The sequence below is a fragment of the Sminthopsis crassicaudata genome, chromosome 5 (genome assembly GCF_048593235.1).
Source record: "Sminthopsis crassicaudata isolate SCR6 chromosome 5, ASM4859323v1, whole genome shotgun sequence".
Classification (NCBI taxonomy): domain Eukaryota; kingdom Metazoa; phylum Chordata; class Mammalia; order Dasyuromorphia; family Dasyuridae; genus Sminthopsis; species Sminthopsis crassicaudata.
The window spans coordinates 104,568,493-104,595,805 of NC_133621.1; the positions used below are offsets into that span (position 1 = coordinate 104,568,493).

At 37.0% G+C, this 27,313-nt stretch overlaps 1 protein-coding gene across 1 annotated transcript in view; it reads left to right on the forward strand.

Annotated features, from left to right (window-relative positions):
- The window catches only part of CREB3L2 (cAMP responsive element binding protein 3 like 2), a 157,640-nt gene extending 130,664 nt beyond the window's left edge, over window positions 1-26,976 (forward strand). The window contains exons 8-12 of the mRNA XM_074267816.1: window positions 505-573; window positions 19,225-19,324; window positions 19,611-19,737; window positions 21,808-22,042; window positions 23,823-26,976. Coding sequence (XP_074123917.1) covers window positions 505-573; window positions 19,225-19,324; window positions 19,611-19,737; window positions 21,808-22,042; window positions 23,823-23,898 — 607 coding nt within the window. The 3' untranslated portion in view covers window positions 23,899-26,976. The remainder of the gene's footprint in view (window positions 1-504; window positions 574-19,224; window positions 19,325-19,610; window positions 19,738-21,807; window positions 22,043-23,822) is intronic.
- The last annotated feature ends 337 nt before the right edge of the window (window positions 26,977-27,313 follow it).

Sequence of the window (27,313 nt, forward strand, 5' to 3'; positions counted from 1 at the left end):
TTTTTTCTTCTATATTGTAAGTCAGTATTCAGTGAGGGCAATATTTTAGGAAATAACTAATATGAAAACAAAAAATCAATAAATCTTTTTTTAAAGCTATGAAATGCAGTATGTTTTTTTTTTCTTTAAACTTTTAAGGATATGATTTGAGAAAAAATAAAGTTAATCTTCCCACTGGCCAATTTGCATAATACTAGTTAATACTAATCTTCACTACTCAAATCTGGGACCTAGCTATATGTGAATGGCCTTTTCTAGTTTCTTTGAGAGTGTGTATTTTTTCTATGTTTCACATCTCAGTGTTTTATGTGTACAATACATTCCACCTATATTCTTGCTGGGATCAATGGTATACTCATTCATCCTTCTCCATATTTGAATATGACTAAACTATCCCCTTGGCCAAGTAGAAGCAAGCAATTGCCCCACTTTGCTAACAAAACATGACAACTAGGTTTGGTTTTCTTTGTAATGACTTTTCTTACCTTTCTTCCTCCTCTGCAGGGTAGAGTCTTGTTCAAATGAGAACATGGAGTTGAGGAAGAAGGTGGAGGTTTTGGAGAATACTAACAGGTAAGAAGCAGCCAAAGGTATGGGGAGGGAGGGAGCTTATCTATCAAGTAGAAGGTAAGAAAAGGAAAGAGTATGGCTAATAATGAAAAGGAAAGACAGAAATCTTGCTTGGGGATAAAATAGGAAAAAGAAGGTAAAGACTATTATGTGCCTACTATAGCTGGGGCTCAAGACCTCCAAGTCAGAGCAGTAGACAGAGAAAGAGCCTGGCTAAACTTCTTGTCAGAGTCAACCACAAGAGCTTGGAAAGAGTTATAAAGAAAAAGCATGGGAAAAAATGGAGAGAATTTGGATTTCCTTTAATGACTGGGAAGTTCATGAATAGGAAATGTGGCACAAACCATCTCACTGGAGCCCAGGAACTCCACTAATGAAATTGTTTCTGGAGATAGTTTTCTTTAAGCTCTTAAATGTACCTATTTTAAAGAATTGTTATGAATGTCCATTCATTATCCATCCATTTACCATTTATTTAACATATTCTGAGTAGAAGTTTGAGTTCTTTGTTCCTAAGAGACAAAGTATTGTTAAAATAACCTATGGTGACAAAGTCTCATTAAGAAAAAAACAAAAATGGCAGTTTTTCTTTAAATCCAAAAGCAAAAGAAATCACTTGCTCTCTTTAATTTGATACCTGGAATGGTATTATGTACATAGCAAATAATAAATATTGGTTGAATTAATGAAATGCTATGCAAAAACAAAACAAAACAAAACAAACAAGAACAACCAGAAATAAAAACAAATTTTAAAAAACCCTAACATTGCTTTTGGAGTCAGAAAACTGGAGTTGGAATTTCTATTTTATCATTACTATTTTATCATTATCATTTTATCATACTGCAAGTGATCCTGGGCATTATTTAACCCTTCTATGCCTCAATGAACTAACTTATGCATAGAATGGGTATAATATTTGTACTTTGTGCCAACAGAGTTGTGATCAAATGAAATAAGATATATCAAACTCTTTATAATTCTACACTGTAATAATAACTAACTCATATTTTGTGGTGCTTTAAGGTTCACAAAGTGTTTTTACAAATATCTCATTTAAACAATCCAGCTTCCAATACTGACTGACTATATGGTTCTGGATAAGTTACTTAACCTCTGTTCTGAATATAAAATGAGGATAATGTGTCACAGGGTTTTTTAAAGGATCAAATGAAATGATATTTATAAAAGCATTTAGCACAGTGCCCAGCACATAGAAAGCATTGTATAAATGATTATTCTCTTTCTCTAATCATTACAACCACCCTGTAAGGAAGATGTTATTGCCCCCATTTTACAGAAGACAAAACTGATATTGAGAAAGAAAGAATGACTGTTCAAGATCACTTGGCTAATAATATTTGATTCCAAGTCCACTGTTCCATCTACTAGGCCACTTAGCTGTGTTATATAAAGAAGAATGAACTCAAGCAAGCTTTTCTCTTCTTTAAAAACAAAGGATTGAACATGATCATGTTCATGAAGGTCCCTTCTAGCTCAAATCTCTTTTCCTCACTCTTGCTAGTACTTGGAACTCATAAGAGTTCAGATCTTCTGTCTATCTCTCCTTTTCTCTCCCTTACAAAAATGATTTTAACAGATGGGTCAATTTGTTCCTTTGTAAGCTTAATCCAGCATAGAAAAGTGAAAATTTTAATTTAAAAAAAAAAAAAAAAAAAAAAAAAAAAAACTCTGGAATTTGCTCTGAATTTTAATCCTTGCCAGTTTCCATTGTTTAATTATCCCTTTTGCCACAGGGGGGCAGAAGAAGTGAAGTTATGAGTTATTCACTATCATTTTGGGGCTAAGGAAGTTGCTTTTTTTGGGGGGGGGGCCTAGATCTTGAACCAAGCAATGTCATTTCAGGCATAAGATCCACAGGACTTAAAGGTGAAAGAGGCGTATAAAGATTACATAGCTCCCTACATAAACCTTTCTATTACCAATGAGGAAACAGAGGGGTTGAGCCTTACTTAGGATCACATGGGTAATAATCATAATTAAGAATAGTATGTATAGAAATAGAGATTAAATCTGAAGTTTCTTTGGTACAGTCAATAAGTATTTTTAAGCACCCATTGTGCACTCACTCAGTATTGAACTATGCATGGAGGGTACAAAGAAAAACAAAAAACAGTCCTTATTTTCTCTCTCTCTCTCTCTCTCTCTCTCTCTCTCTCTCTCTCTCTCTCTCTCTCTCTCTCTCTCTCTCTCTCTCTCTCTCTCTTCCTCTCTTCCTCTCTTCCTCTCTTCCTCTCTCCCTCTCTCCCTTACAAAACCTTCTGTTCCAACTTTTCCACTCTCTCCCCTAAATGGCAGGTAGTCCCATACATGTTAAATATATTAAAATATATGTCAAATACAATATATGTATACATATCCATACAGTTATTTTGCTGCATAAGAAAAATCGGACTTAGAAATAAGGTAAAATTAACCTGAGAAGGAAATAAAAAATGCAAGTGGACAAAAACAGAGGGATTGGAAATGCTATGTTGTGGTTCACACTCATTTCCCAGAGTTCTTTTCATTATTGAACAAATGGAACAGTACTTATTCTCAAGGAGCTTCAAGGCTAATGGAACTCCCAGGTGAGGAAATTCCCTCTCCCAACACTGATAGAGAGCCTTTGCTACATTTTAGTCTTAGAGAAGAGTTTGAGTACTTTGAAGTTAATTGACCTACCCGTGGTCACAAATCCAATATGTTCCATAAATGAGACTTCCTAAATGTTAATGAGACTTACTACTCTAGCCACTGTGCCATGCTGCTTCTAATCATATCTCATATTTATGGAGCACTTTGAAGTTTGCATAGATCTCTTCTCATAGGAGCCTTATAAAATAGGAAAAGCAAAAATTATTGTCTCCATTTTATGGATGAGGTTACTGAGTTTCTTTAGTAAATTTTCTGAATTAGTTGAAGTGGGAAGCAAGTCTTTGCACCCAAGTGTTCTCTTTTAAAGTCAAGGAGACAGCTAAGTTGGTTCAATAGATAAAGAGTTCTGGGATTGGGGATTCAGATTCTACCCAGCCATTAACTAACTTTGTGACTCTGGGCCTCCTTTTGTGGACCTCCATTTTTGATCTGATGGCTTCTCACTTACAACTCTTCTCTAACCTAGGACCCTTTTGACTTCTCTGCATTCATCTAGCCAACTACCATGATGTGATAGAACTGCTCTACAAACCAGATTTTATCCTAGGCAATGATTCCACCTTCTCAGGCTGTTACTTCATGTTCTTACTATGTTAGGAAAGCTAATGTGATCTATGATCCATGATCCAGAACCATGCTTTATTAGGGAGCATTCTTTGTTTTCCAAAGCAGAATGATGCTGTGACAAGAGGTCTGCATCTGGAGTTAAAGGACTTGCCTTTGATTGCTGTTTGTGACTCTGGCTGGACAAATCGCACAATCTCAGCTCCTCATTTCCTTATTTGTGAAATAAGAAGAGTGATTAGAATAGATGCATACTATTGTCCCTTTCAGCTCTAAGCATCGATGCTATGAATTAACATTATCCCCCCCCTCCAAATATTAGTTTAGATAGAAGCACAATTAATGGGAAAATATTACTTATCTTGGCTTAGGGTTTATGATCTCGGGATTGTGACTAGACAGAAAATTAATCTTGATTTTCCTTTTGACTTTTTACCGACGATGTAATCCAAGCACCTCTGAGTCTTGTTATTTCATCTGTGATTGAGTGTGAGCTTCTCTCAAAACCATAGGCTTCTCTTAAGTATATGAAATCAGGGTCAGCTTTGGGCAAAAGTGAGAAGGAAGGAAATGTTTTACCTGGAGTTTCTCTACCTCCCCATTGGATGTTTCTGCCCTTGCTTCCAATACCTTTCTCCTTCTAATTTAAGTGCCTGGTTCCCAAATAACATACTTGCTCAGGATATCCTACTTTATAGTAGTATTCCACTTCAGGCTTTCCTCCACAGCTATATCCCTAAGCATCAGACTTTTCTCCATCCCTTCCCACATGAAAAATTATGTCCTCATAAACAGTGCTACAACAGGTTGGTGGCTGAGCAGGAGTCATTGTATCATCTCAGAGAGTTTAGGGTTGCTGCTCTAACCATGATTTCATTGGTAATGCATTTCATTTTCAGCTCCTAATGGGGAAATCATTCAATCAATAAACATTTATTGAGCATAATAGCACCTGTTCTGTAACATAGTTATCAAGTGTTGAGAAATTACACAGAGTCACAAGGGTATAGAAAGAAAAAAGGCATTTATTAAACACCTACTATGTACTAAGAACTTTAAAAATATTGTCTTATATGGGTCTCATAAAGGACTCAAACTCACTTTTTCCTGATTCTGAAGCAGGATCTCTGTCCACTAGACCATATTTCTACTCATTTCACCATTGTATTTAAATAGGGAATTCTTGGAGTCTAAAATGGTTTAACTAAAAGGTCATTATATCAATTCCTGGAAACTGAAGACTCCATCTTGGCAACTGAGGGGAAAGGTGTATCCTGTATTTTTTTTTTCAGATCACACCATATAAATGGCTCATCCCCTCCCCATGGCCTATGCTGAGACATATCCAAGTACTGTGTTAGAAGGGGAAGAAGAGGAGATTTCCTTTTGGTGTTTTATAGCAAGGGAAGAAAGAAATATGTTGGAATGGAAAGAAAAGTGGCTCTGGTATCAGAGAGTATGGATTCAAACTCTGCCTTTGGAACATTTCCTTTGTGAACCTGGACAAGCCACATATTTTCCCTAGGTCTCAGGTGTAAAATGGGCATGATATGATTATCCCACCTTCCAAGGTTTTTGAGAGATTGTGAGAATCAAATGAGATACTATTTGTAAAGAGTTAGCACAGTGCTTGGCAAATAGTAGGTGTTTAACACATGCTTGTTCCCTTCTTTTCATCCCATCTATTTTGTTTGTGAGAGAGAGGGGGAGAAGAAGAGAGATGATAAGGGAATGAGGAGGAGAGAGGCAGGGAAACAAGAGGTGGGGGGAAGTCTGTGGATCATTGTTCTACATAATGGGATTGGGGATAGGGGCAGGCCAGTAGTTTGGGGCCCAGTGAGCAATCAAACCTGCCAAGTTCCTCACCTCCCAATTTAAATCTTATGTTGAGAATTCTAAGTCAAACATATCCCAGTGTATCAGTGCTTGTGTGGGGCCCAGAAGACAGTGAACATGTTGCTTCCTGCCCAGGTGAGAGCAGCCTTCTCAGCTGAGCTCAGGGGATATGGACAATGCCAGGAAACTGGAAGAAGATGAGTGGGAAGAAGGAGGGGAAGGAGAGGGGAGGGAGCTTTCTAACCCCTCTTTTCCAAGCCCCAGAGGAGCTTCCCTCTACAGAGACAGTGTGAAATCACATTCACACCTCTTCTGCTGAGGTGATCCACTAATTGAATGTCATCAGGAAAAGTGTAAGATGGGAGTGAGGTGATTCCCCAGGGCCCCCTCCCCCTTCTTTAAAGCTATGCATTTTTTCCCAACATTATTTGGCAAGGTTTGAGCTTGGTTTCTACTCCTGTCCTGTCTGGAGCTCTTAATTCAGTGAATCCTTTTCTCCATCCTCACAGCCCCACTCCCCTAGCTCCTCTTTTTTTTTTTTTTTTTTTTTAAACAATCTCCTTCCCATCAGAATTTCTTTTTTCTTTTTTTTTTCTTCCTTTCTTCCTAAATCTGCCTCCTCCCTTTCTTTTTTTATAGATACCAGCTGGCCAATTTCTTCTACTTTTCTTACTTTTCACTTTTATTATTTTCATTGGCGCTTTATCTATGTATCTTGATCTGCTCTCATTTCACTGTGTGACCAGGATCTCTGATTCATCAGTTTAAAATGGAAGCCCTGGAAGGGCAATTATCTGGGGAATAAAGTCCAGCCAGCTTATGTTAAAGTTGGGGAATTTAAGCCTGAGAGGCACAGTGATTTTCTCAAAGTCCCACAGCTTAATTAATGGCCAAGCTAGGACTAGATCTTCATTTTCTTGTTTACCAATAGAAGCCATTTCCTACCATATCATTCTGCCTCTTTAAACTTAGTCATAAGTTCATGACGGGCATCTTGTTTGGCAGCAGAGGCCCTTAGCTCATGTTCTGATCCTTTTATGATCAGGAAAGTAACTTTACTGATCTGAGTCTCAGTTTCCTTATTTCTAAATGGATACTCAGTTTCCTTATTTCTAAAATGATACAATGTACTTGATCTCTATTTACTTCTAAATCTAAATGTATAAAATTAGGTATCCTTATCTCTTTTATTCTCCTACCCAATTACTTGAAAATGGATTCATTTATTTCTTCTGCACTACCATTCTTATCCATGTATCTCCCCTCTCCCCCTTCCCCCCTCCCATCATGTAGCCTGCTTTTTTTGTTTGTTTGTTTGTTTTTTTAGGGGTACTTTGTCAGAAATAAGCATTGTTTGCTCAGTTTTGCCTTTCTGCCTTTGCTCATACCATTCTCCTTACTCAAAATATAGTTTCATTGCCTCTTTTCAGGAAGCCCATGTTGATCATGAGGCTGAGTCAGTGAAAGACCCAGTTCTAGGACTCACAGCCCCATGAAATACCTGGTTGTGTGATCTTGAGTGAGATTACCTTCGCTTAGACATGAATTTCTGTAAAATGAGTGGATGAAACTACATGATGCTGAAGGTTCCTTCTCTCTTTGGAGTTTCTGAAACTAGCTATATTCCTCTCATTCATCCCAATGTGATGTAGTGGGCAGAAGGCTATACTTAAAAGTCATAAAGACCTCATTTTGCTTCTGTGTTCTCTATAAGGAAGAATGATTTTTACATGGGAAATGCCACAGCAAAAAAGTAAGTAATAGGGAGTTGATATCCAAGATAGGATGGAGATAATTACAAAGTTCACTTACCTGCACTTAATGAATTCAAGTCACCTCATCCAGATGAGCCGAGTCCTCAGGTACTGAAAGAACTAGAAGAGATAGTGTTAGTAATAAATAATAAATATCACAAGATTGAAGAAGGGTAAATATGGACCTGATTATCTAAAAAATAATAATAATAAAGCAAAAGAAAGGGAATTGAGTCTGCCAACTATATATCAATGAGCTTGACTTGAATTCATGGAAAAATTCTTGAAAAGATGGGAAATCAGTCTGGTTTTATCAGGAATGGATCATGCAACCCTAGTCTTATTTCTCTTTATTATTAAACTAGAAGATTAAAGAATTGCTATAGATATAATTTACCTAGATTTTAGTGAGGCTTTTGATAAAGTATCTCATTTTTCTTGTGGGAGATGATGGAGAAATATGGCTTACATGAGTGGTTTCAAATTCAAATGAGGGGGAGGCACACCACTACACCACACATAAAGATCCCTGCAGGCTGCATATTAACTTAGAAAACCACATATTAACTTGATGTATGTTTAATTGTTTTTTTATTTATTTTGTTAAATATTTCCTAATTACATTTTAATTTGGCTTGGGCTCAGTGTTTGGATGCAGAACAGAAATGTGGATGGTAGAATCAGTATCAAATCAATATCAAAAGAATTTTGATAGGGTAGAGTATTGGGCTAACTATGAAATTCAGTAGGGATAAATGTAAAAGTGTTGGATATAAGTATCAAAAACATCTTGCTCTATAAGGACTGAATAGATAGTATTTTTTTTTAAACAATTGGTGATTTTAATGAACTGCAAGCCCAAGATACATCAGCAATATGATGTGACACCTAAAAAAGTTAATGTAATCTTGAGCAATCTTAGGAGGGGCAGAGTTTCCAGAAAAAGAGCTGATAATCCCATTCTATTGCTTACTCTTTCAGACTACATTTGGAATATTGTGCTCATTTCTAGGGCATCATAATTTGGGAAGGACATTGAAAAGCAGGAAAGTGTCCACAGAGGGTACCAAGGATGGTTAAAAGCATTGAGTTCATGACAAATAAGGATTAATCCAAAGAACAGGACATGTTTATCCTGGAGAATGATAGCTGTCTTCAGATGTTTGGCAGACTGTTGACTGAAGGAGTTTGTCCTCAGAAGGCTGAACTATGAGCAATGGGTGGGAAGTAGTTGTAGTAGTAGTAGTAGTAGTAGTAGTAGTAGTAGTAGTAGTAGTAGTAGTAGTAGTAGTAGTAGTTGTAGTAGTAGTAATAGTAGTAGTAATAGTAGTAGTAGCAGCAGCAGCAGCAGCAGCAGCAATAGTAGTAGTAGTAGTAGTAGTAGTAGTAGTAGTAGTAGTAGTAGTAGTAGTAGTAGTAGTAGAAAAAATAATCCATTAGGCTGAATGTCAGTGAAAAAACTCTTACAAATTGAACTGCCCCAAGTGAAATGCTAAAAGTAGTGGATTTCCCCTCCTTGAAAGTCTTTAAGCAAAGGGTTGGAAGACTTCATGAATATTCTTTTGTATGAGTCGGACTAGCTGGTCTCTTAAGTTTGTTTCCAGTTCTCAAGTTCTGTGATTATGGAAAAGTCACATGATTTCTCTGTTCAGTTTCTCTATTTTACATATGGGGATAATAATATTTTTTTTGTTTGTTTTTTATTAATTGTTATAATTATAACATTTTCTTTGACAGTACATATGCATAGGTAATTTTTTTTTTTTTTACAACATTATCCCTTGTACTCCCTTCTGTTCCCAGTTTTTCCCCTCCTTCGCTCCACCCCTTCCCCTAGATGGCAGGCATTCCCATACATATTAAATATCTTATAGTATATCCTAGATACAATATATATGTGCAGAACCGAATTTTGTTGTTGTTGTTGTTGCAAAGGAAGGATTGTATTCGCAAGGTAAAAATAATGTGGGAAGAGAAACAAAACAAAACAAAACAAAAAAACAATGCTCACAGTTTAACTCATTTCCCAGTGTTCCTTTTCTGGTGTAGCTGATTCTGTCCATCACTGATCAATTGGAATTGGATTAGCTCTTCTCTATGTTGAAGATTTCCACTTCCATCAGAATACATCCTCATACAGTATCATTGTTGAAGTGTATAATGATCCCCTAGTTCTACTCGGTTCACTCAGCAAATAATATTTTTAAAATATCTTACAGGATTATTTTAAAGTTCAAAGGGATAATGTTATATAAAGCTTTTTATAAATCTTATACAATAATTAAGTCATTTCATTCATTCATTTATTTATTTGTTTGTTTGTTTGCTTGCTTATTTAATTGTTTGTTTGTTTGTTTATTTATTTGCCTTTCCTGTTTTTTACTCCGTACTGCTGGTCAGTTTGTACTTGCTTTATATGTATTTTTATGCTGCTCATCATATCTCAGGATTTAGTATCCTTTATTAGATTGTATATTCCTTCTCTTTTCTCTGCCTTCTATACCCTTTGGGGTTCTGTACACATTGATAAATATTGAGGGCTATCTTTGGCTATATCCTTTTAAACTCACATCTGGCCATGTAATTCTCTTCTCTCAGCTCCCTAGCTTTCCCTCTTGCTTAGAGAGTAGAAAGTAAATTGTGGACTTTTAGATGAAAGTGTGTTTGATTTGGTGGGTTGTTAGGTACTAGAATGAATTCCCCAGAGAGGAGATAAGCATCACAGAGTGTAATCTGGTGGGAAAGCAAGAAATTCTGTGACTCTAAGCAAAAATGTCAGTGTTTTCATGTCTCTTTACCCTTTGTTAATTGCAAAATAAACAGATATCCAGCTGTTGGTCTATATGGGTAATATTTATATCTGCAAAGGGAAGATTATGTTTATGCTTTCCACTTGAAGACCATAGTTCCTTGCTTGGGGACAGAGGAGTGACAGACTAGAGATGTAGCTTTGGGAACACCTTTACAAGAACATTATTTATCAAATGATTTTCCTCAAATGGAGTGTCTACTGCCAGTTGAGAATGTTTAATTGGAGTGAATATTTCCTGTAAAATGAAATAGAGGTTTTAGAGAGATATGACAATGATAGAGACTGGATTTATGATTAGTATAGGGAACTCCTTATTGGGGAAAGTTTCTCTGCTAGTGTACCTTTTAAGAATTGGTGTAAGATTCAAAGGATAATGTTATGTGAAGCTTTTTATAAACCTTAAAGCACTATATAAATATCATTTGTTTAATTTTTCCTCCTATCCCCACATTCCTTCTCTTTCTTTCCTCTGGGCAATAATCAAGCCATTTTCTTCATCCACCAAAAGGTAACTCTGATAGTCACCTTCCCTCCTTCTCCCCCCCTCCTCCCATAACTGGGGTTAAGTGACTTGCCCAGGGCCATATAGCTAGGAATGGATGAGGCCATATTTGAACTCAGGTCCCCCTAAATTCAGGGCTGGTGCTCTATCCATTGTGCCACCTAGCTGCCCCATGCTGATAGTCTTTAAGAGTTTTCTAGAGCACTGAGAGAGTAAGGGATTTGCTTAGAACCAGTATGAGTCAAAGGCAGGGAATCCAGGGCTTCCCGGTTGTGAGAATGACTTTTCCCCCATAGCATTCTGCGTTTCCTAATTCTCAAGGTCACAGATTTTTGATGATATTGAATGATTTAGAGCTTCTAATTTATAATTAAAAGGCTATTGGTGTAGTTTCCACATGGTGATATAACTGACAAATAGTTATCCATGTTTTTATTTGAAGACTTTTAATAGGGAAGAATCCATCACCTCTTTTTTTTTTTTTTTTTTTTTTTTTTTTTTTGGAAGGCAATTAGGGTTTTTGAGGGATAAGTGAGAGGGGCAATTCCTGTGGGTGCCCAGGGTCACACAGCTAGTAAGCATTAAGTATCTGAGAACTCAGGTTCTCCTAACTTCAGGGCTGTTGTTCTATCCACTGTGCCATCTAGCTGCCCCTCAAACCCATCACCTCTTATGGTATCATACTCTGCTGTGAAAATCGAGTTAGCACCCTAGATACCTTAGAATCAGCCAGAGTCAGGATAAACAAAAGTCCTTGGTCTTTATTCTTCGTCTTTAGGGGTAGAAGTGAAAGGAATGGACACACAATCTCCACGACCTTCCTTTTCTTCCTCTAGGCCAAAGTGACTGTGGCTTGTCTTACTCCACCCCCTAATCCCTCCCACAATTCTCTGTATACACCAAAAGATCAAACCAGCACAGAATAGTGGGAAGAGCCATTTTCCAGGTTTATGCTAATAGTATTGTCCAATTGATAATTAGCCTTAAATGCTCAGTTGTCTGACCTCAGTTCATCAACTCAGAGTTTTAGACCTTTACACTCTGCTTTATTTATCTCTAATTAATAGGGAATTTTTCCTTAAAGCAATCTAAAATCTGCCTCTTTGCAACTTCTGTTCAATTCTTTCCTCTGAGGCCAAATAGAACAAAATCTGATCCCTCTTAAAAGAGCTCTTCTAATTGTCCCTCATGCCCTTAGATCCTCCCCAAAGTTTTCTGTTCTGTAGGGTAATCATTTCTATTTCCTTCACTGAATTCTTAGCAATCCTCTATTAATTAATAGAAGGTCAAAAAATTGTTCATCTGCAAGCCTCAATGCTTAATGCTTACCCTTTTTCCTTTTCTGGATGATGCTTTCAATGAAGGCACCTATGGATCTACTGTTTTGAGGACAAGCACTATCTCCTTAAAGGGTCCACCTCCATCCTCTTGTGGAAGAGCCTCTATCTGCCAGTTAGCTCCAATTATTCAGTAGCTCTTTTTCTTTCTTTTCTCCTTTTTGTCACTTTCTTCCATTGTCTCACTTCTTGACATTCTCTTTTCAGATTCTTAATGTTCTTTGTGTTTACATTGAAACCTTTCAACCATGATTTTTTTTTTTTTCTTATAAAGAAACACTCTTATCCCCCATTCCCTGGAAAGTGGGGAGTTCTTTTGAGTCCCTTTGTCTTTTCTTCTAAGAGGGAATCTAGACTGGAATTTAAGCAGACATAACAATTAGTTGTGGAAAAGAAGCAAACATCACATATCTATTGGGAGTCACTGCAAAAATTTTTCCTTCGTTCTGTACTTTCTACATCAAGATCCTCAGTCCTTTGCTCTTCTTGCTAGTAGCTCTTGTGATAATCTTCCTTTGAGTACTCAACTTTCTTTCTTTTAATGTCTTTCTCTTTCTTATCCTTCAGCTCAATTCTGGATTATCCTCCTCTTTCTCTTCATGTTTCCTCCTTTTCTTGAGTCCTCTCAAATTTCCCTTTCCCAGACAATGTCTTTTGGGGTTTTGATATAAATAAATAAGTATATTTATTTATCTCTGATAAATAAAGACTGCTGATATGGTAGAAGAAGTAACTATAGCTCAACATTCATAATGATTTTTCACATTTAGACAGGAAAAACATATCAAAGTCCTGCATGGTTTCTTATTATAGGATAAAATCTCATAATTTAGTCTAATTTTGAATGTTTTACTAAATCTCTTTCTAAGCTTCTCCCAAGATATTGGATAATACTTTATTCTGAGTCAGAATGACAGCTGGCTTCGACTGTTCTTTTGTAAGGACCTAAACAAGGAAAGCTACTTATTTATTTTTCTTATACCTCAATGTGGGATAGCATCCATTTTTTCCCCTCACAAAGTGCTGGACATCCCTCCTTAACAAATTGTGGAAAATCTGTTTGGAAAAAACAAGTGTTAGAATTGTTCAGAGGTGTTTCTTATGCTGAAATAAGACCATGCTTCCAGCAGTCCATGAATTCATTAAACCTTAATAATGATTGCTGATGATTAGCAATACTATACTAAAGAATAAGAATATTTTGAACTTCAAGTGCACTATTGAGTTTGCCATACAAATTGGCTTTTGATTGCTTTACTTTTAAAAATAATTGTATTAATTTCATCTGTTGGTTTCCTGGCAGGCTGACCACATAAATCTCTTAACTTCAATTTGCCCTAACTGCATCACAAAAGTATCTTATTAACCCACACCTACTTAAAGTATGTGGTGAGCAGTTTTTCCTTAATGGATGGAAAACTTTTTTAATGGCCAAACATTCAATTCAATTCAGCAAATATTTATTAATCGCTGTTCTCTACAAATAATTGTGTTGATTGCAGTGGACATTAAAGTGGAGCCTGATGCATGACCTAAATAGGATCTCTGAATTGTAAAATTAGAGTAGAAGGTGGGCTAGTTATTTAGCAAAAGTCAGAGTTGGCCAGTCTAGAGATATATCTAAAGACCTAAAGGAAGATCTCTAATAATTGGACCAATCTTTTGTAATTTAGGAGATATGTGGATCACAGTCACCAGAGGAGGGGAAGGTATGCATAGATTGCAATTTTTGCAGTATTGGCATAAATACCACATTGATAAGGTTTGTGACAATGGAAATATTGAAGCATAAGAATGTTTTCTACTACACTAAATCTTGGCCATCCTTTAAGGTTACCTGAAAATTTAGTTCTCGCATAGTGTTTGTTATTAACATACGAGAATAAATTGGACAGCGGTAGTGATGATAAAGCTGTAGTTTCTATTTGACATTTAGTCATTATATTTCAACACTTCTGGAGATATTGTGACTTCATTAGTTTGGGTATTTCTTTCACCAGTGTAGTTTACAACCCTTTTGTGACTTAGTAAATGGCTTCTTGAATTGTTAAGGTTAAAAAAAAAAAAAAAAAAAAAAAGTTATCACTTGCTGGACATCTGCTTTGACTTTCGCTAGGAAAATCCTTAACTAGGGGAGATTCAAATTCATCACTGGACTCCTAACAAAAGCCTTTCTAGGTAGATCTTGGAAGAGTTTATTCTCTAATGCCATACTGGGTTTTTGTTTGTTTGTTTGTTTGGTTGGTTGGTTGGTTGGTTTTGATTAGTTTTTTTTCTCCGTCTGTGGTTTCTTCAGCACAGGCAACTCCTTGGATGGAAACTCCAGTTACCATTGCAAATTAGCAATTTGTCTATAACTTACCCTCTTTGAGGGCAGCTAGGTGGTGCAGGCCAAGCCTGGAGGCAGGAAGACATCTTTTTCTGAGTTTGAATATGATCTCAGACACTTAGTATATGGTCTCAGACACTTAGTAGCTGTGTGATCCTGGGCAACTCATGTAACTCATTTTGTCTCAGTTTCCTCATTTGTAAAGTGAGCTGGAGAAGGAAATGGCAAACCACTCCAATATCTAAAGAACTGATCATGACTGAGAAACATCTGAATAACCTACAGTCTTAGAGGGTTTAACAGAACACTGAAAGATTAAATGATTTATCTTTGGTTAAACATAGTTTGTCAACCATGGCTAGTTTGTGTCACAGGGCAGGACTTAAACTCAGATCTTCTTGTCTCCTAAAATGGTTCTCATTCCATTATGCCATGGTGCCTCTAGCCTTGTAGTACCTTGTAGTAGAAAGATCAGTTCTATTATATGAAATCAGACTAGAATTTTAGCTGATAACTTGGGTTATTATCAGTGGTATATTGTTTGCTGGTGTTTAGGGGGTTGTTCTTGGACTGATGAACTCAAATTGCTTGAGTGCTTTGTGGTAATGCTGAAATTTCTGGTTTCCATATATACTACTTAATCTGGTTCAGTAACATATATCCTTGGTCACAAGAGGTGGCAGGGCAAGAATGAGTCATCTGTACTTCTAGAAGAACAACTTAAAAATGCATTTCCTAGAAGGATGGATTATCAAGGTTACCATAAATATGAAATTCCATTACATTATTGTTAGTGTCATTTCTCTTTATTATTTAATGTTGAGGTTATTGTATTATTGTCAATATTTTGGTTATGTAATTGGATTTAGGGGAATTAATGTTTAGCATTTGAGCTATTTAGGATTGATTTAGATCATAGACTATGGAACATTAAAATTGGCAAGAACCAGAAACATCATCCAGTCCAATTCCTTTATTTCTCAAGAGAAAAAAAACTGAGCTTCTGCCAGTGCTTTTGAATTCTATTTCAGATCATGGCCAAAGTCAAGTATTATTTGTTTGTTTCCATTTTGAAGAACACATTTCATAGTTCTGAAATACTATGGGATGAGGATTCTTAATCTTTTTTAGAGTCATGAACTCCTTTGGTAGATAATTTGGTAAAGCTTTTGGAACCTTTCTCATAAGGTTTTTATTTTTCATTTTTCAATAGTTTTATTTTTTCCAAATATATGCAAAGATAGTTTTCAACATTCACCTTTTCAAAACCTAGCATTTCAATTTTTTCTCCCTTCTTCCCTGACTTCTCTCCCCAAGACAGCAAGAAATCCAATATAAGTTAAATATGTGCAATGCATATTCAGAAGGTTTTTTTTTTAACAAATGGCATTATAAAAGAAATCAGTTGTATAGAAACACAATTATCAAAATATTTTAAAAATAAGTAAGTTTGCAAGACCCAAGTAAGAATTCCTAATATAGGAGCATGTAAAACCAGTTAATATTTTGAAGGGCTTTAGTCCAGCTCTATGATTTCACATTATAGGAAATTCCCTTCATTTCTATAAATCAGCAATTGCTTTCTGGCTCCAGATCTTTAAACAGTGGTCTGTAACACCAAGAGATTAAGTCTAAGGTCACAAAGAGAATAATTTGTCAGAGATAAGGCTTAAACCTAGATCTTTTTCATCTACTACTTCATGTTTCCTCTTGTTTCCAAAACATGTTTTAAAAATAAAAAAAGAGTTAATACATTTTTGAGTGAATTATATATGTTCAAGGGTTGTTCCTGCTAGTTTCAACTCAACCTTGTTGATGGGTGGTGTCATCAGAATTTTATTGTTACTGGCCATCAAGTTCAGTGGCACCATTGAACATCATAAGCTAAGTTTCTCCTATGACTAGAAGAAAGAGTACTGGATTTGGAATCAAAACTACCTTGCAAATTCTAACACTGCAACCTACTGTCTTAGACAAATAGTACTCTGGACTCTAGTTTCCTCATGTGTAAAATGAGGGTGTTGGATTAGATAGCCTCTGAGATCTCTTTTAGCCAAAATTGATAATTCTGTGATTCTTCTTTTTATCTGAAATAGGAACTTCTTTTGTCAATTTATTTCAGCAGAGCTAAATTAGAACCTTCCAGAAGACAAAACCTGTCTGCTGGGTTCAGGGTATAGTTATCTTTATGTTTTGAAAAGAGCTGCCAACCAAATAATCAATGTTTTCTAGCTTATAAAGCACTTCTCTTATAGCCACAGTACAGAGTACATAATGCAAGTGTGCTTACTCTTCCTTTATAGCTAAGGATCGGGAAGTGGAAATGAACTGGTCTACTTTCTTAGATCCAGGACACAAATGCCAGGACTTCCATTCCAAAATCAGGGGATTTCTTTATTGCCTTTTGAGGTCTGGAAAAATGTTATATATCTAGGAGTTTCTATAAATATTGACCAAACCTCATTTAGGAAGCTTTGCTTGACCATCTTGAACTGGAAATAAATTGGATGCTTTCCTTACTTTGGGTTAAAAAGGGATAGGGAGAGAAAAAGCAAACATTTACTAAGTACCTACTATGTGCCAGGCACTGTGGTAAACACTTTACAAATATTATTTCATTTGACCCTTACAATGTCTCCATTAGGTAGTATTATTATACAGATGATGAAACTAAGGCAGACAGGTTAAATCACTTGCCCACTATCACACAATAAGTATTGGAGGCTAGATTTGAAATCAGGTCTTTCTGATTTCAGGCCTATTGCCTCTATCTACTGTACCACTTAGCTTCCTGAAAAGCTTTCTGTTTGTATGGTAAACTATGCAGCTGTAATTTTCAGATGGGCACAAATCCTTTGAGTTCTTTCTCTTTTACCAACCTTTAAGTCAGGAGAACCTGAGTTCAAATCTGATCTCAGACACTTAACATTTCTTGGCTGTGTGATCCTGGGCAAAATACTTAACCCCAATTGCCAAAAAAACCCAAAACAAACAAACAAAAAAACTTCACTTTTACATTCTTTTTGTTTGCCAATCTTTCTAAATTTTTCCCTTGACATCTTCACTTTAAGCAGAAGACACTAAATTGAACTTAACCTTTTTTTTTTTAATAAATCAGGATCATTATGAACATCAGTTATCATCATAAAGTGGAATTGTAGTTGTAGATGCAAATGCAGCTGGTGAAGGGGACATTGATATTGAATGGAAACTGAACCTAGAAATGATGCTGGTGCTTAATTTCTTGAAAATCCTCTGACATTGGTTGTATTTTGTTCATTTGCCCATTTCTCAGAAAGTAAAAGTGAATGACCTCAGGAATACTGTAACATGACTGTCTTTCATCAAAATTAATTACTGAGTCAAGCTGGAGAAACTTTCTCCCAAGTTATTTTCCTTCCCTCCAGAAAATGCATAACATCTTCACATGTATCATCATAATCCAAAATAATGTCTTTGATTTCTGTTATCACTAATGTGATGGACCGTTATGTATATCTTTGTCAATGTGTACCGACTTCTCTCTCTCCTGTGCTTTTCAGGTATGAAGGAACAATTCCCTTCACCACATCAAAAATACATGCTACAGTGTTTTAAGGGCAGGACCTTACTCAGTTCAGTTCAGTGATTATTTCTGAAATACCTACCATGTGAAAGGTGCTACCACAAAGCTTAAAAGAATCCTCAAAAGATGGTAGAGATAGGTACTGGAAGACAGGAGTGCAAGACCCTGGTTTCTACTTTTAATGTTTGACTTTTAATACAATTCCAGTAACTGGAAACATTTAGAATTACATCTCTAATGTTAGATTGAAAGTTCCCTATATGGAACCTGTGTAATGGATTAACTTTTACACAAAATCTTCTTCTTCTTTTTTTTTTTTTAAATAGCTTCATGTATTCAGAGAAACATCCTGATTCATGAGCTGATTTAGTAAGATAATATTAGAAAAATGGTGAATATATTCCCAGTTGTTCTCAAGCCCCCATGGGTCAGACTTTATAATTATTTAGCTATAGAATAGTTTTGTTAACCTCTGTCTGGTAAGCCTGTGGATCTAGAATGACCTTTTTTTTTTTTTTAAAGGTACAAAAAGATGATAGGATCAATTACTGGAGAGATAATTTTATGCCTTCCACATGTGCAAGTACAATACTGAGATGCTGTTTCCCAACATACTCCTAAATACCTGAAAATTTTTGAGACGTAGGAAACTGTTATTGCTTATCATTGATGGCTCTTTGTAGTCAAGGAGCACTTATTACTTGCCGCCAATATTCATGACCCCTGTTGATCAATATCTTCTCTCTCTTTTTCCTTTTGCTAGGAAAAGGATAGTTGGGTTTTTTTAAAATAACACTGACCCTCAGTTGTAGTCTGTCTTTCTACAAAAGATGTCTTCTCTTGGTAGTCTTGGTTGTTTGGCATGTTTTCATGTGCCAAGGAGTATTTCTTTTGTCTCTGAAAGGGGAGCTATTACAGAAAACTGTCTGAATAGCTGAGGTTTTGCTCTTATTATGATACACAATTGCCTAATATTGTAATTATTTGCATGCTTCTCTTATCTCACCTTCAAAATTATAAGCTCTTGGTTGTCAGGAGCTCGGTCTTCATTTATATTCTCAGTACTCAATATATATTTGTTGAACTAATGATCAATAATTGTGACAGCTGTGCTGGAAGGCATTAGCTCTTCAATATCTTGCTTTTTAGGAAAGAAATTGTTTTGATTTTTTTCTTGCCAGAATCACTATGTACTCTTTGTTAAAACAATAGGCACAAAACCATAGGGAACAATTGTTTCAAGAAGCTTGCTTGCTTATCTTTCACTTTTGTTTTTTCTCACTTGTCACCCCTGCAGAACTCTCCTACAGCAGCTACAGAGGCTCCAGTCTCTGGTTGTGGGCAAGGTTTCCCGTTCCTGCAAAGCTGCCAGCACTCAGACAGGCACTTGTCTCATGGTGAGTCCCAAGGGGTAGAGGCTTTAAAAAATAAAGTCGTAGAAACTCTTCCCATCTAATTCTTACTGTCTTTATTTTCTCCAAGTATACTGTCTCAATACTAAGGGGATAAAGAAGTGGGAAAGCCATATTTGAGGTTGTCACTGTTTCTGTGTGTTTAATTGCCTGATCTTTGACCTTGAGTCTTGTTAGCATGAAGCTCTTATTTCCTCTTCCATGCATAAAATTTGCTCTGTGGAGTTTCTGCCTATAATTTTAAACTCCCAATGTTTTCTTTCTCACCCAGGTCGTTGTGCTATGTTTTGCTGTTGTGTTTGGCAGCTTTTCTCAGAGCTACGGGCCCTATCCCTCTGCTACCAAGATGGTTCTTCCAAGCCAACATTCTACTCCAGAATCATACACAGCCTCTGTTGGTAATGGAATATAGTCTACCATTGTCTATCAGCTATCTTCCCTCCTCTCTTCTTCTTTCCTGTTTACCCTCTTTCTTTTTCTATTCTTCCTTTCCCTTTTCATTTTTCCTTTCCTTTTCTTCCTTTGACAAATCTTTAACTCTACTTCCTGAGCTTTGATATGGATTTTCTGGTCTCTCTTACTCTTCACCTTGCCATTTGGAAGAGAAATACACTTGGAAGGGTTCTAAGGTTAATAGGCCTTTTTTTTTCCCTTAAGGAAGAGATTCTTAAAATTTGAGTCCCAGGGTCCTCTCATGGTTTATGGTAGGATTCTGAGGCTACAAGGATGCTAGGGACCAGATAGAGAAGTCTTGTATGGTGGGAAAGGAGAAAGAACAGTGGCACAAGAATATAGGTAAAGTGAAAAAGCATGATTAGGTAAGTGATCTGTTTGAAGACCAAAGATACAAGGTTGTAGAACTAAGGACTGTTGGAGAATTAATTTTTCTGTTGATTGGGAAAACTATTAGTTTATATTTTGGGTATGAAATCAAGTAACAAGTAAAATACCTAAGCCAATCCATCAGAAAGAGCTTATCTTCTGCCCCTCCAATTTCTCATTTCACATGACAGACCTTAAGGCATTTTACATCGAAAGGAAGAGAGTCCCAAGGGGAGGAATAAGTTTCTCCAATCTTTCCTTGTTCCTACTTCCCTAGCTTTTTGGAACATCATTTTCGTCTTCTAGTATCTCCCAGGTGTTCCTCCAATTAGAAACTGAATATATGCAACACTTTAAACTTAGAGAAGTTAAGAAGCAAAAAATTCAATTATTTTGTGGAATGTAAAGGCTGGGATTTAAGGAATATCCTGATCTGAATACATCATGAACAGGAGAATGAACAGAATTTAAGAATATATCAGAGGACCAAGATTCATTACTTGATGCAATGCATTTTTTAAAATGCATCAGGCAAAGAAAATAGAAATAGGATGAACATTTTTATTTCAAAATAAAATTAAAATATTTTTGCTTCAACTGATGAGACTGGTGCTACTAATATTAAATGATGAAACCTACTGGTGAAATTTGATATTTCAACCCAGTTATATTAGCAATTTTAAATAGCCATAAAAAATAGAGAAAAACCAAAATGCTCATAATTGCAGATGTGGAAGATCTGAGATAGGAAAAATATACTTATTGTCAAGGAGAGAATTTTTGACTTCAGAGAAATAGCTGCTAAGTTATAAAAGTGATCAAAAACATTCCAAGCAAGAGTGATGCTCTTGTACCTTAATGACAAGATCATCATGGGAAGAAGCAGCAGCTTAGCAACACATTTTAAGCAGTCTTTTGGGAAATTCCCATCTCTTCTGATTCTTCCCACTAACTACAGGAATGTAGTTACAAATTGTAATGGAAGTTAACAGGAAAAATCTGGTGTAAATTCAGAAAATATTGTTAATTCAATTAAAAGTGAAAGATGGGGAGCAGCTAGGTGGCACAGCAGATAGAGCATCACCCCTGAAGTCAAGAGGATCTGGGTTCAAATATGGCCTTAGACACTTAACACTTCCTAGCTGTATGACCCTGGGCAAGTCACTTAATCCCAATTGCCTCAGGGAAAAAAATGTGAAGGATGCTTGAATTGTGATTTATAGCCTTAATTTGAAGACTGGAGATGACCTTACAATTTCCTTGTCATTTTTATATCCAATTTTCCTCCTTGAAGAATAGAATGAAAATGCCCTGGTCCTCTCTGGTTTTGGGCTTGCCTAAATCCTTGGTTAGTCACCACCATTTACGTATCGTTCCCCAAAAATATTTTTATAAGGTGGTGGAGGTATAATGTGAAAGTAATAGGGGTGACAACTCCCTGTATTGATATGCTTTTCTATTGTTCTTTTCAGAACAGTATCATTTTTAAATGTAGAAAACACGGAAACCTTTAATAATGATAGATGCTATTTAAAAGAGGTGACAGATCCAGCCTCTAAACTATTTGTGGAGGCCTGCATTGTAGACTGAGCTCGACTGTGGTTGATTGATCATTTCTTGCCTCTGTTTCCTTATTCTGTCCTTAGTGAGATCCAGGAGTCTGCTGATCTATGAAGAACCCCCTCCATTGGAGGAGTCTCAGAGCCTTGGCTTACCTGGGGATCGAGGAGACACTGAGGACAGAGAAAGAGGGCCCCCAATCCTTGGGATGTCCATGTTGGAGCCAAGACCCAGGACCGAAGAGGCTGATGTTGCTCAGTTCAGGATATCAAATGAGATGAGGTTAGAGAAGTCGGTGTTATTGGAACTTGGGCAGCACAGGTGAGTGGAATGAAAATACATTTATTTTCTTCTGTTTTGGTTTTGCAAGATCATTATTGGAACCTAGCTAAAGATAGTTTTGTGATCTCTGAGGGGTCATATAAACTTAGTCTATCCCTTTTGCTGCGATCACTGGCTACTAACAGGTTATGATTGCCCTAGCCTCTCTATTCCAGCTCAATGATGCCAGAAAGGGTGCTGTGGAGATCTCTATAGCCGGTTAGCTACGGCTTTGAGATGGAAATCAGAGCAAGGACTGCTTACATATTAGTAGCTACTTAAGTAGCAGTGGGGAGCTGGAACATAGAGAACTCAGCTGCCCACATACCCAGCATAGGTCAACCTACGGTTTAAGAAGTTTTAGAGTAGTTTTTTTAAAACCTCAAAAGGTTGACTTATTTATATGATATTACATTGGAATTTGGTTTGACCTAAGCAGATGTTCGCCTTTTTGTTGTCTGAAAAAAAATTAGATGTTATGGATGCTGCTAATTTCACATTATCTACTCATTAAAACTTGTTCCAAGATCCTATCCTCACTGGTGGCTTTTAAAACAATTCATACAAGTTACAATGAGAATCAAAAATGATTATATGGGAAACTTTCATTATTCTAAGGCACTGTGACAAATGTAGAGAAATGAAAAATGAATGAGAAAATGAGACAAACACAGATTAAGACAGAGGGGGGGAGAGAAAAGAGGAGGGGAAGGGAAAAGAGGAAAGAGAGAGAAGGGGGAGAGTAAAAGAGGAAAGAGAGACAGACAGTAGAGGAAGAATGGAAAGAGACTATTTACATGGTAAGGAACAAGCACTAACTTTGGAGTCAGCAAGAAGTGTGCTCAAGCTCATGCTTTTTGTCTAGCTTACTCCACAGGATTATGATTAAGACAGTGGGAAGAGCATTGGCTCCAGATTCAGAGGAACTATGTTCAGATCCCGCCTTTGTCAGTTATTACCTATGTGACCCTGGGCACCTCTGTCTTACTCTTATCTTAGCTAGTAAAAAAAAAAGTTAACTGCCTACAGAATGGTTTCAAGGCATTTTTACAGGTGCATTGTTTATTTGCTCATCACAATAATCCTTTGGGATAAGTAAAGCAGGAATTTTATTCTCATTTTGCAGATGAAAAAATTGTAGCTGAGAGAGATTTAAGAACATACCTAAGATTACATAGCCACTGCCAGGATTTGAGGCTTTTCCCACTATTCACTGGAGTCCTATTCACCCACTTATACGCTCTACTCCATTTACTCCCTCCCTCGATCTTCTCTCTCCCCCAAACATTTCTCTTTTCAGTGGTCTTCATTTAAGGGTTTGAATCCTGGTACATTTGCTTATAGATCTGCCTCAAAAACTTAACCTTGTTGTGCAACCTTGGGCATTGGCTCTGGAATTGACTGTAGAGAGGACCATAGAGGCCATCTAGTCCTGCCCCCTCATTTTTACAGATGGTGATACACACTCAAGGAGATTAGGTGAATCAATCTTGAGTCAACCTAGTCCCACGTGTTCATTTTACAAGGGAGGAAATTGAAGCACAGATGTTGAGACTTGGAATACACAAATATTAAGTTTCTTAGGCAGTATTTCGACCTTGGTCTTCCTGATTCTTAAGCCCAATACTCTATGCATTACACCATGCTTCTCTGCCCAGTAGGAGGGAAAATGTCTGTGTTAGTTGGCAAAAATTAATGACCAAACTTTGAAAAGACAGGGGAGGATATTATGGCTATAGTTACTAAGGAATAACTCTTTTTTTTTTTTTCTTACTTACAGGGTCAGCTCCAAACTGGAGACAAATGAAACACTTAAAGTCATTGAAATTGACAGAAGAGTCAATGCTACTTTTTAAAGAATTTCTTCATCTCCCCTTCTTCCTCATCTCCTTCCCTCCCTTCACTTTTCTCATTGAACAGAACCTACCCAATCTTAACCAAAGCACTGCAAAGTGTTAGTTTGGGCTGAGAAGAGAAACTGGATTTTCAACATACATAAATATTGAGAGATCTTGAGTATCTTCTCAAATCCATTCCTTTTCACCCTCCTGTCTTTCTCTTTCCCTTGTTGCCACAGAAAATTATTTTAGCATCAGGGCCAGGGGATAGGTAGCAATCCAGCAATCATGCCAAGAAGTCATTCCCTCACCCTCAGCACTGTGGCAAGACCAATCTTAGAGGAAGAGATGAGTCTCTTTGAGCAGGGTCCCCAGTCTCAGAAAAGAGAACTCACAAGGTCTCTTTACAGGAAGTGGTTGACCATTAACTATCTGGCTTGTCTAGGTGTTTAGTGTTGGTGTGGATGGGTAGATGGGTGAGAGTTCAAACTGAGGTTACCAGGATGAAGCTTTACAGCTTTTAAGAGAATTGTTAGGAAAACACATCAACGTTCTCTTCTCAAGCTACTCTCTTTATGCCTTAATATTTATCTTCCTTTGACCTCCCTCCTCTTCTCGATACTACAGGTATAATATGTAAGAGAATGAGGCTTTCCTATTCTAGACCTTCTTGTCTATTCTTGTTGCTTGTAGTTCCTTCCTCCCCCTTCTCCCTTTATCCGGATGCCCAGAGTTCTATCTTCTGAACTTCTCCTTGTTGTAAATAGTATTTATTAGCTTTCTGAAGCTTCCCTCTGGCAGCCAAACTGAAGAGATTAGATGCCTCCCCCTCGGTTTAGCCAGAGACTTGGATTGAATTGAGCTTTGGCGTTGAGAGGACATGAGAGGCTCTAAATCCTGCCCTTTCCCCACCCTTCCCCCCACTCCCACTTCCCAGCCCTAGTTTCACTTTTTTTTTTATTTTAATTTTTTAAATCATAAATCTGTAAGAAAATTACAGGTCAAGAGCAATGCCTTAGGCATGTAACTTTCAGATACAGAGCACCAAACTCGGCTTCTTTCTAGAGATACTCACCTGGGCTCCTGTGGTCCAGAAATAGGTTTCCTTCATTGTGTCTTTATGAGGAAAGTCTAAAGTCCTGTCCCTGGGACTAGGGGCTTCTAACCATTGCCTCTTTAGACTTTTGCCTTTAATTTTTCTTGGGTCTTCTGCTCCATTGACTCTACCTGTAGAACAGGTACCTTGAGTTTTCTCACACTGGTGAAGCAGTGGCACCTGTATGCTTGTTTGTTTGTTTTCTTTCTAGTGAGTCTTTGACTACTCTCTCTCACTTATCCAAAGAGACCTAACTTAATTGACCTTTGTGCCTTTATTTTTTTTTTATGATTTAAAATAAACTGTTTATAAAAGAAAAAAATCCCCCTTTCTCATATGAATAGGTAATGAAAATTGCCTTTTTAATTGTACAATAATATATCAAGCTCTCTTTTTTTTCTTAGCTTGTAAAATATTTTTTGTAGGAAAAAAAACCCAAAACATTTTCATTTAGTATTTACATCTAAAACCTCTCTCTCTCTCTCTGCTTCTTTTGTCCCATCTGTTCATTTTGTTATTGCATGCTACACTTAAGAGAGATTCTCAGAATGATCCGTGGACCTCCAATCCAATAACAGGTAACAGGATTTGACATTATTAACATTCCCTATCCTATCTTGTAAATGGATTCCTGTTTTCTCTGCTCTGGTCCATTTGGGGTTCTCAGGTGTTCGTCCTCTCCCCCTACTTTACTGCTATATCCTAAGTTCCTGCTTTTTATTCTCATGCCAGATGTTTGATCCTACATCTTAGCATCATAGATTGTTAGGCCAGAGCAGGTTTTTAAAAACCTATCTCCCTGGACCCTGGGTTTTATTGGTAGGAGTCAGGGAAGAGAAGAAAGATCATTTTTGAGTCTTTCTCCTCTTTGAATTTTAATTAAACACTTGGAAATTCAGAACTTGGGAGTGATCTTAAAAATTGTCTAACCCCCTAATTCTTACAGATGAAGAAATTGAGGCTAAGTGAACTTACAAAGCCACACAGGCAGGGCTGGGATGGGAACCTACATTTCCTGGCTCCTGATCCAACATTCATCATGTCATACTACTCAGCTGAGGGTTGGAGTTAAACATAACTCAAAGGATTTTAAAAGAAATTCTCAATTTTGAAGGAATGAAGTGAGAAGACACCCCAATGCAATGATCTCCATCATTCCTATGCCATCTTGGATGTCAATGATCACTAGTTGTGACTAATAGTGGAAGAATCATTATTTTGTGCAAAAAGAAGCTAATTTTCGGTGAAGTTTGGCTTTAAGGATTTTCCTATCCTCTGCTTTAACCCCACCACCCCTCTTTCCCTCATCTATCAGCAATGGGAAAGCCAGAGAACGGTCTCGCCAACAGTAAATCGTGTAGCATTGTTTTTACCAGTGGTACCAGTGAGTCTTGATTTGCTTCTGGTTGCCTTTGAGTGCCTACTACCCAGTGGTGTCTAGAAAAGAGTCCTTGGCTGGAAGGCCAAAGACTGATGTACAAGTCCAAGTTAATCAATGTGTGTTAATGACAAGTTCCTAAATTTCTTTAAACCTTTGTTTCCTCATCTGTAAAATTCCTGTACTGCCTACCTCACAGGGTTGTTGTGAGGATCAAATGAGATAATGTATGTAAAGCGCTTTATAAACCTTTAAGTGTAATGTTGTAAATGTAAGCTATTATTATTATTGTTGTTGTTATTGTTATTATTATTATTATTATTATTATATTAAGTAGCTTAACAAGCATTCTATTAAGGGGCTCCATGGGCTCCATCAGACCAGGAAGAATGGATTTGAAAATTCTGCCTGGTCATTAGCTTCACCCAAAATCACCAGTGGATTTGATTTTATGTTCATTTCCAGTAGTGTAGTCCATTCCAAGATGCCTGCTTTGCCCTGAGGATTTCAGCAGCTCCCAAGTATTGGTAGGAGTTGAAGTCTAGGGAGCTTAAGTGTTGATGAATCAGGATATTAGAGGAGCTATAAAATAAATAAATAAACTATATTTGTGGAAATCAAACATATGGCATGTGCTAGCTTCAATCATGTTTTCAGCATGTAGATAAGTTTTGTTTTGTTTTTCTCCCCCATCCCCTTTGGCTATACTTGTGAGTGATAGGATATCACACTGCAGTTCTTGACACTGTTAAGTCCGTCCTTTTAGAACTGAAGCATCTCTGTAACGTAACCACCCTTCTGTCTGCCCTGCCAGCCCCTTCCCCCTTCCCCACCTCACTATGGCACTTCCCCAACCCATTTCTTCCACAGAGCTGGAGTGGTTTTTAGAGAAATCATTCACATTTCCCAGTAATCAGTCTCTTTAGAGCACTGTTGCTCTTAATTGACAAAAGGAAACC